Source organism: Myotis nattereri (assembly GCF_964212035.1).
Source record: "Myotis nattereri genome assembly, chromosome: 5".
NCBI classification, from domain to species: domain Eukaryota; kingdom Metazoa; phylum Chordata; class Mammalia; order Chiroptera; family Vespertilionidae; genus Myotis; species Myotis nattereri.
This window is the reverse complement of record NC_138080.1, coordinates 37,840,120-37,850,771: the sequence shown is the minus strand read 5'-3', so window position 1 is coordinate 37,850,771 and position 10,652 is coordinate 37,840,120. Positions and strand designations below refer to the sequence as shown.

Here is a 10,652-nt window from a genome sequence, read left to right as displayed (position 1 = left end):
ACTTCCAAGAGAAGGCCCAACGCCCCACAGCAACTTGCATTGCTTCACAGCTGGGCCTCATCTGGGCACATCCAAACCCCAAACAAGGAAGGGGAATCTTCAGATCTCTCAGTAGCAGCTGCTGGGTAGCATCAGGCAGAGGCTAAATTAGCACCTCCTTAGAGATCCAGGAGCCAGTGTACCCAATGGTTAGAGTGGGACCATCCAGATTACAACTCCTCAGATCCATAAGGGACACACTCAGGGGGCAGACTCAGTGAGCACCAAAGCCCCACTGAAGCAAGTCTAGCCCCAGAAGGGTGTCTTCAGCACAGAGGTTTTCCCACTAGACACAGCTGATTCTCACAGCCAATTGACCTGGAGGTCAATTCCTCCCAGGGATTCCTACAACAATCAAGGCTTAACTACAACAAGACTGTGCACAAAGCTCACAAAGGGGGTGCACTAAGAGTGTCCACCTCAGGTAATTGGGGAGGCTGAGCCACTGGGCCCTATAGGACACCTAGCACACAAAGCCACTCTACCAACACAGGGAAGCATAAAAAATGCGAGACAAAGAAACAGGTCACTAATGACAGAAATGGAGGAAAGCAAACTACTGGATATAGAGTTCAAAACCACACTTTTAATGTTTTTCAAGAACTTTCTAGAAACTGCCGATAAATTTAGTAAGAACCTCAAAAATTCCAGTGAGACCGCCGATAAATGTAGTGAGACCATCAAGAAATCTAGTGAGACCCTCAAGGTTATGAAAAAGGACCAACTAGAAATTAAGCATACACTGACTGAAATAAAGGATATCATACAGAGTTCCAACAACAGACTAGAGGATCACAAGAATCAAGTCAAAGATTTGAAATATGAAGAAGCAAAAAACACCCAACCAGAAAAGCAAAAATAATCCAAAAATATGAAGATAGCGCAAGGATTCTCTGGGACAGGTTCAAGTGAACCAACATCCAAATTATAGGGGTGCCAGAAGAAGAGAGAAAGTATGATATTGAAAACCTATTTCAAGAAATAGTGACAGAAAACTTCCCCTACCTGGTGAAAGAAATAGACTTACAAGTCCAGGAAGCGCAGACAACCCCAAACAAAAGGAATCCAAAGAGGACCACACCAAGACACATCATAATTAAAATGCCAAGAGCAAAAGACAAAGAGAGAATCTTAAAAGCAGCAAGAGAAAAACAGTCAGTTATCTACCAGGGAGTACCTATATGAGTGTCAGCTGATTTCTCAACAGAAACTATTCAGGCCAGAATAAAGTGGCAAGAAATATTCAAAGTGATGAATGCCAAGAACCTACAACCAAGATTACTTTATCCAGCAAAGCTCTCATTCAAAATTGAAGGTGAGATAAACAGCTTCACAGACAAGGAGAAGCTAAAGGAGTTCATCACCACCAAACCAGTATTATATGAAATGCTGAAAGGTATCCTTTAAGAAGAGGAAGAAGAAGAAAAAGGTAAAGATACAAATTATGAACAACAAATACACATCTATCAACAAGTGAATCTGAAAATCAAGTGAATAAATAATCTGATGAACAGAATAAACTGGTGATTATAATAGCATCAGGGGCATAGAAAGGGAGTGGACTGACTATTCTTAGGGGGGAAAGGGGTGTGGGTGATGTGGGAAGAGACTGGACAATAATTGTGCACCTATGGATGCGGACAGTGGGGGGGGTGAGGGCGGAGGGTTTGGGGGGGACTGGGTGGAGGGGAGCTATGGGGAGGGGGGAAGAGGAACAACTGTAATAATCCGAACAATAAAGATTTAATTTAAAAAATATATATATTTATATGAAGTCCAAAGGTGTAAATAGAGACTCCCTCTCAAACATGATATATGTTCACCTTTATATTAAGGCCCGTCATTTTATATATTTATTGTGAAAATATTCTCACATGTTCATGTAGTTAACAGTATCATTAATCATTGTGTGTCATTCATCTAGGTTCAAAAGGTGTCAGTCTATGACCAATCATCTTTATTTTGTACACAAAAGTCTCACACTGCCTTACAATTTCTTTTTTATAATATTTTTTTATTGATTTTTAGAGAGAGAAAAAGGAAGAGGGAGAGAGAGATAGAAACAACTATGAAAGAGAAACATTGATTAGCTACCTCCTGTATGCCCCCTACTGGAGATTAAACCCTCAACCTGGGCATGTTTCTTGACCAGGATTCAAACCAGTGACCTCTTGGTGAATGGGACAACAGTCAACCAACTTTGCCACATGGGCAAGGGTGCCTTAAAATTTCTTAACGGCAAATGAATGCAGTATTCTGAGTCATGTCTTGAGCCAAACACTAATCCATTTTAACTCTTGTCTTTTCCTCCACCACCTTGGCCTTCCCTAACCGCCAACACAGTCTCTATTCTTCTTTTTGTTTTCTCTTCCAGTGTGCTCCTCTGATAACATGAGCCTGCCAGAGAACAGATTCAAAGTCAATGCTGAATACCCAGCTCAGAGGGAACAGTGATGCTTCCTGCCCGTCCTATTTTGCTCTCACCAATGGCTATGTATGGTGGCACCATAATGGCTGTGAGAGAGGCCCTGGTGTGTGTGAGGAACACTCTCCTGCCACTCTGGCTGGGGGTGATTCTGTTCCCATATGGATGGTTCTTGATTGTACACGCCCAACGCCATGGTCCCCCAGAAGTGGTGATTCCCTTGAAGGTAACAGGCACTGACACTGGCACGAAGACTAGAGAATGGCTCTCTTACAGAATGCATTTTGGGGGGCGGGATCAGGTCATAAACATGAAGGTCAACAGGCATTTTCTATCCAGACACTTCCGAGTGGTTACCTACTCAGACCAGGGCATTCTTCTTGAGGACCAGCCTTTTACCCAGAATGACTGCTACTATCATGGTTATGTGGAGGGGGACCCAGAATCCCTGGTTTCGCTCGGTACCTGTTTGGGGGGCTTGCAAGGAATATTACAGACAAATGACATTGTTTATGAAATAGAGCCCGATACACTTTCTACCATATTTGAACATTTCATATATAAAGTGGACAGTGAGGAGACACAATTGCCGCCCATGAGATGTGGAGTAACAGATGAAGAAATAGCACGACAACTGAAGTTCCAAGAGAGTGCTAATTTCACTTTGATGCAGAGTGAGTATGAAGGCTGGTGGACTCACAGGCGGCTTCTTGAACTGGCTGTGGTGGTGGAACACAGTCTCTATCTTCATCACAAACGTAACACCACAGTTGTGCAGTATGAAGTATTACTTGTAGTCAATGCAGTAGATACCTTTTTGAAGTCACTGGATGTTGATGTGGTTTTCATGGGAATTGAAGTCTGGACTGAAAAAAACCCGACTTCATTAGATAACATAGGTGGTGGTCTAAGCGGATTTTGCAATTGGAAGCAAACTAGCTTTAATAAGCGCATTCCTCATGATGTTGCACATCTTTTTGTAAAGCGTGACTATGGTATGGTTTTTGGCCTGGCCAATGTGGGAACAGTATGTGACTATGAATTTAATTGTGGAGTGGAAACTTTAATGGATGATACTTTACATTCTTTTGCATATACTGTGGCACATGAGATTGGTCATAATTTTGGTATGCATCATGATGTACCACCTTGTACATGTGGACATACAAACTGCATCATGGTTCCAGTAAAATCAAGTGGAACTACATTCAGCAACTGCAGCTATGCTAGCTTCATGGACACCCTTGCTATGAAAAATTGTATGTATATTTCATCAAATACAGGGAACGTCTTCCCACTTGCACGGTGTGGAAACAGTGTGGTTGAAGAAGGAGAAGAGTGTGACTGTGGCGCTTTACATTTGTGTATGAAAGATCCGTGCTGTGAGTCAAACTGCACTCTCAGCCCTGGGGCTGCTTGTGCTTTTGGGCTTTGTTGCAGACACTGCCAGATCGCTCGAAGAGGAAAAGTTTGTAGAAAAAAGGAAAATGAATGTGATCTCCCAGAGTGGTGCAATGGGACATCCTACCATTGTCCAGAGGATGTGTATGTGCAGAATGGGATCTCATGCAAGGATGGTGGCTCCTGCTATGAAAAGAGATGCAATAACCGTGAAGAGCAGTGTACGAACATTTTTGGCAAAGAGGCCAAGAGTGCAAATCAGCGTTGCTACACAGAAATGAACACTCAAGGTGACCGTTTTGGGAACTGTGGTTTGATGAATGCTACATATGTAAAATGTGACATCTCAGATACCTTGTGCGGGAGGATTCAGTGTGAAAACGTGACAGAACTTCCCCTTCTGAGAGAACATTCTACTGTGCATTGGACTCAGTTCAATGGCGCCACCTGCTGGGGTACTGACTACCATTTCGGGATGACAGAACCTGACATTGGTGATGTGAAAGATGGGACAGAGTGTGGGACAGAACATGTCTGCATCCAAAGGAAGTGTGTCCATAGGTCACTTCTGGTAAATAGTTGTTCACCTAAGACCTGCAATCTGAAAGGAGTCTGCAACAACAGACAGCACTGCCATTGCAGCTATGAGTGGGACCCTCCCTTCTGCCTGGAAAGAGGTCATGGTGGTAGTATAGATAGTGGCCCACCCCCTTGGAGAAAAAGGAAGAAAATCAGGAAAGAGAACAAGTATGTGCTACTACTCTCCTTGATCCGTTTTATTTGTTTATTAGGCTTGCTAATTTTTGGGGTTCTTGACATTCAGCACAACAGATAAGAACGAAGTGCAGAATGTGCCAACTTCACATGAATAAGAAGAGCAAAATGCCAAAGTTTTAGCCAAAGAAGAAGAGCAAGATGTTCCAATTACATCTAAAGAAAAACAGCAAAATGTTCTACTACTTTTTGGAAGAAAAGGAACAATTCACTATTTCAAAGAAGTTCAGTCTGACCTGATTTCCCGTGTGGTAAATTTTAGTCTCCTGGCTGTAGAAATGTTACAGAATGTGTCACAGACCATTGACATAATACCCAAGAATTTTTATTATTTGGGATCCTAAAATATTGGCCATTAAACAATTCCCAAAATATCCTAATTCCTATAATATTACTCCTTTTTTATTTTAAATAGTATTTTACTTTTCAGGAAATTAACCTCTTTGTTTTTCTCAGAAAAGGTACAGCTAATGGATATTGTTTATTTGTGTGTTTTTAAATTGATTTCTCAATTCTATCCATACTTCCCATTTGTACTCTGCTTTCTCACACACAGAATGCAAATATAGAAATTAAATGTCTTCTTTGCCAGTCCTCATCGCTACTTTCTTCAATAGTTGGCAACTAGAGGGAGACTAAAAACCTGAGAAATCTTTTTTTTTTTTAATTCTTTATCGGTTAAGGTATTACAAATGTGTCCTTATCCCCTCATTAACCCCCCCCCCCCAACTCATGTTCTCATCCCCCTGTTGTCCATGTCCATTGGTTTGGCTTATATGCGTGTAGATAAGTCCTTTGGTTGATCTCTTCCCCTTACCCCCTCCCTCCCTACTTTCCCTCTGGAGAGTGATAGTCTGAACACTGTTTCTCTGTCTTTGGATCTGTCCCTGTTTATCAGTCTATTGTTCTCTATAATCCACAAATGAGTGAGATCATGTGGTATTTATCTTTCTCTGACTGGCTTATTTCACTTAGCATAATGCTCTCCAGTTCCATCCATGCTGTTGCAAAAGGCAAGAGTTCCTTCTTTTTTACCACAGCATAGTGTTCCATTGTGTAGATGTACCACAGTTTTCTAATTCACTCATCTGCTGATGGGCACTTAGGCTGTTACCAGATCTTAGCTTTGGTGAATTGTGCTGCTATGAACATAGGGGTGCATATATCCTTTCTGATTGGTGTTTCTGGTTTCTTGGGATATATTCCAAGAAGTGGGATCACTGGGTCAAATGGGAGTTCCATTTTTAGTTTGTTGAGGAAACTCCATACTGTTCTCCACAGTGGCTGCACCAGTCTGCATTCCCACCAGCAGTGCATAAGGGTTCCTTTTTCTCCACATCCTCTCCAACACCTGTTGTTTGTTGATTTGTTGATGATAGCCATTCTGACAGGTGTGAGATGATACCGCATTGTCATTTTGATTTGCATCTCTCTTATAATTAGTGACTTTGAGCATGTTTTCATATGTCTTTCGGCCTTCTGTACGTCCTCTTTCAAAAAGTGTCTACCTAGATCCCTTGCCCATTCTTTGATTGGATTGTTTATCTTCCTATTGTAAAGTTTCATGAGTTCCCTGTAAATGTTGGAGATTAAACCCTTATCAGTGATATTACTGGAAAATATGTTCTCCCATGTAGTGGGTCTTCTTGTTGTTTTGTTGATGCTTTCCTTTGCTGTGCAAAAGCTTTTTATTTTGATATAGTCCCATTTGTTTATTTTCTCTTTAGTATCCATTGCCCAAGGAGGATTATCAGAGAAGAAATTCCTTCGGCGTATGTTTGCAATTTCTCTGCCTGTGGATTCCTCTAGAATTTTTATGGTTTCCCATTTTATGTTTAAGTCTTTTATCCATTTTGAGTTTATATTTGTGTATGGTGTGAGTTGGTGGTCTAGTTTCATCTTTTTGCATGTATCTGTCCAATTTTCCCAACACTATTTATTAAAGAGACTGTCTTGACTCCATTGTATGCTCTTGCCTCCTTTGTCGAATATTAATTGAGCATAATGGTTTGGGTCGTTTTCTGGGTTTTCTATTCTATTCCATTGATCTATATGTATGTTCTTGTGCTAGTACCAAGATGTTTTAAGAACAGTGGCTTTGTAGTACAGTTTGATATCTGGTATTGAGATCCCACCAACTTTGTTCTTCTCCCTCAGGATTGCTACAGCTATTCGAGTTCTTTTTTTATTCCAGATGAATTTTTGGAACGTTCGTTCTAGATCTGTGAAATATGCCATTGGTAATTTAATGGGGATTGCATTGAATCTATAGATTGATTTGGGTAGTATGGACATTTTGATGATGTTGATCCTACCAATCCATGAACACAGTATGTTCTTCAATCTGTTTATGTCTTCCTCTATCTCTTTTTTCAGTGGCCTGTAGTTTTTCGCGTATAAGTCTTTTATCTCCTTAGTTAAGTTTATTCCTAGGTATTTTAATTGTTTTGGTGCAATGGTAAATGGGATTGCTTCTGTAGTGTCACTTTCTGTAAGTTCACTATTGGTGTAAAGAAACGCCATGGATTTCTTGGCATTAATTTTGTATCCTTCTACATTTCCGAATTCATTTATTAAAACTAATAATTTTTTGATGGAGTCTTTAGGGTTCTCTAAGTACAGTATCATGTCATCTGCAAATGAGGACAGTTTTACTTCTTCTTTTCCAATTTGGATGCCTTTTATTTCTTCTTCTTGTCTAATCACAATGGCTAGTACTTCCAGTACTATGTTGAACAGGAGTGGTGAGAGGGGGTATCCCTGTCTTGTTCCTGTTTTTAGGGGGAATGGTTTTAGTTTTTTCCCATTGATTATGATGTTGGCTGTGGGTTTCTCATATATGGCTTTTATTAGGTTGAGGTATGATCCTTCTATTCCTACCTTGCTGAGAGTTTTTATCAAGAAAGGGTGTTGAATTTTGTCAAAAGCTTTTTCTCCGTCAATTGATATTATTATGTGTTTTTTTTCTCTCAATTTGTTTATGTGATGTATTACGTTTATTGATTTGCGGATATTGTACCATCCTTGCATCCCTGGAATAAATCGTACTTGGTCATGGTGTATGATCTTTCTGATGTACTGGTGGATACGATTTGCTAGAATTTTGTTGAGGATTTTAGCATCGATGTTCATGAGGGATACTGGCCTGTAATTCTCTTTCATTGTGTTGCCTTTACCTGGTTTTGGTATTAGGGTGATGCTGGCTTCATAGAATGAGCTTGGAAGTGTTCCTTCTTCTTGAATTTTTTATAGTAGTCTGAGGAGAATAGGTTTTAGTTCTTCCTTGAATGTTTGGTAAAACTCCCCTGTGAATCCGTCTGGCCCTGGGCTTTTGTTTGCTGGGAGCTTTTTGATTACTGCTTCAATTTCCTTCATAGTTATTGGCCTAGTGAGACTTTTAGCTTCTTCCTGATTAAGTTTTGGAAGGTTGTATCTTTCTAGGAATATGCTCATTTCCTCCAGGTTGTCTAGTTTGTTGGAATAGAGTTGTTCATAGTATTTTCTAAAAATCCTTTGTATTTCTGTGGGGTCTGTTGTTATTTCTCCTCTTTCATTTCTAATTTTGTTTATTTGGGTCCTCTCTCTTTGTTTCTTGGTCAGCCTGCCTAAAGGTTCATCAATCTTGTTTATCCTTTCAAAGAACCAGCTCTTGGTTTTGTTGATCTTTTGTATTTTTTTTTTTTTTTGGTCTCTATGTCATTTTTCTCCACTCTGATCTTTATTATTTCCTTCCTTCTGCTTACACTGGGCTTTTCTTGTTGCTCTCTTTCTAACTAACTCTTTGAGTTGTAGAGTTAGGTAATTTATTCTCATTGTTTCTTGTTTCTTGCAGTAGGCTTGTAGAGCTATGAACTTCCCTCTCAAGACTGCTTTGCTGTGTCCCATAGGTTTTGGATTGTTGTGTTTTCATTGTCGTTTGTTGCCATGATGTTTTTTATTTCTTCTTTGATCTCTCTGGTAACCCAGTCATTGTTTAATAGCATGCTATTTAGTCTCCATGTGTTTGATTTTTTTGGATTGTTTTTATTGTAGTTGATTTCCAGTTTTATGCCACTGTGGTCTGAGAAGATGCTTGATATTATTTGAATCTTCTTGAATTTGAAGATACTTTGCCTGTGACCCAATATATGGTCTATCTTTGAATATGACCCATGTGCACTTGAGAAGAATGTATACTCTGTGGCTTTGGGGTGAAATGTTCTGAAGATGTCAATTAATTCCATCTGATCTAGTGTGTCATTTTGGATTGATGTTTCTAAACTGATATTTTGTTTAGAGGATTTGTCCAATGGTGATAATGGGGTGTTAAATTCCCCTACTATGATTGTGTTGAAGTCATTCTCTCCCTTGATCTCCTCCAGAAGATTTCTTACGTATTTGGGTGCTCTTATATTGGGTGCATATATATTTACCAGAGTTATTTCTTCTTGTTGGATTGCTCCCTTTAGTATTATAAAGTGGCCTTCCTTATCTCTTTTTATGTCCTTAAATTTGAGATCTAATTTGTCAGATATAGGTATTGCTAGCCCGGCTTTTTTTCCACTTCCATTCGCCTGAAAAACCTTTTTCCATCCTTTCACCATCAGTCTGTGTGCGTCTTTTTTTCTGAGGTGGGTTTCCTGTAGACAGCAGATATATGGGTCATCTTTTCTTATCCACTCAGGTACCCTGTGTCTTTTGATTGGGGCATTTAATCCATTTACATTTAAAGTTATTATTGATAGATACTTGTTTGTCGTCATTTTTATTCTTACCCCTGTGTTCCTTCTTCGTTTCCTATTTTTTTCTTTTTACAGCAGACCCTTTACATTTCTTGCATTGCTGGTTTGGTGGTAATAAACTCCCGTAGTCCTTTTTTGTCTGTGAAGCTCCTGATTTGACCCTCAATTTTGATTGATAGCCTCGCTGGGTACAGTATTCTTGGATTCAGACACTTCCTTTGCATGACTTTGTATATTTTATTCCATTCCCTTCTTGCCTGATGTGTTTCTGTTGAGAAATCAGTTGCTAGTTTGATGGGGGATCCTTTGTAGGTAACTTTCTGTCTCTTTCTGGCTCCTTTTAAGATTCTTACTTTGTCATTGGTGTCTGCCAATTTAATTATAATGTGCCTCGGTGTCGGTCTTTTGGGGTTCATTTTGTTTGGGACTCTGTGAGCTTCTTGGATTTGTGTGAGTTTTTTCTTCCCTATATCAGGGAAGTTTTCTGTCATTATTTTTTCGAATAGGTTTTCTATTCCTTGCTCAGTTTCTTCTCCCTCTGGCACCCCTATTATTCAGATGTTGTTTCGTTTCATGTTGTCCCAGAGTTCTCTTGGGCTCCCTTCCTGCTTTTTAACTTTTTTTTCTAGAAGATGCACTGCTTTGGGTATTTTTTCCTACCTTGTCTTCTAGCTCACTGATGTGGTCCTCTGCTTCTTCTAGTCTACTGTTGATGCTTTCTATTGGGCTCTTTATAGCAGTGATGTCATTTTTCATTTCTTCTTGGTTTTTCTTCATTTCCTCTTGGTTCTTACACATATCATTGAATTTGTCTTCCATTCTTTTCATCCACCTTATGGCCATTTCTCTGAGTTCTTTCTCTGACAGGTTGCTTGCCTCCATTTCCTCCATTTCATTTACTTCCTTTTCTGGTAATGCCTGTTTTTCTTTCATACGAGGGCTGGTTCTTTGTTTCAACATGATCTCTCTTCTCCAGATGTTTTGTTATGTAGTTCTCTCTACACTGTGTTGATTTAAAGCTACAAAATACAACACAACAAGGAACAACATACAAGGCACTGAACACAAATGTACTCACGATATTAATAACCCCAAATAAAGGGGACCACCCAAGCAAAGAGAATTAGGGGATAAGGAAGATAGAAGAGAAAAGAAAGAAAAGGAGTGCAAAAATGGAATTGGGAAAAGGGAGAAAAAAAGGAAGAGAGAGAAGAGAGAGAATGAAATAGAAAAGGGGAAGAGACTATTTATATGGGGAGAAAACTCCAATACACCGCCACTAATCCCAACCA

At 39.7% G+C, this 10,652-nt stretch overlaps 1 protein-coding gene across 1 annotated transcript; it reads left to right on the top strand.

Moving 5' to 3' along the window:
* Positions 1-2,492: 2,492 nt before the first annotated feature.
* On the top strand, positions 2,493-4,700 carry LOC308520222 (disintegrin and metalloproteinase domain-containing protein 20-like; the record flags this gene model as incomplete). The annotated part of the gene is made up of 1 exon (XM_081092748.1): positions 2,493-4,700. The coding sequence occupies one exon, from the start codon at positions 2,493-2,495 to the stop codon at positions 4,698-4,700; it is 2,208 nt and encodes a 735-aa protein (XP_080948874.1).
* Between the last annotated feature and the right edge of the window lie 5,952 nt (positions 4,701-10,652).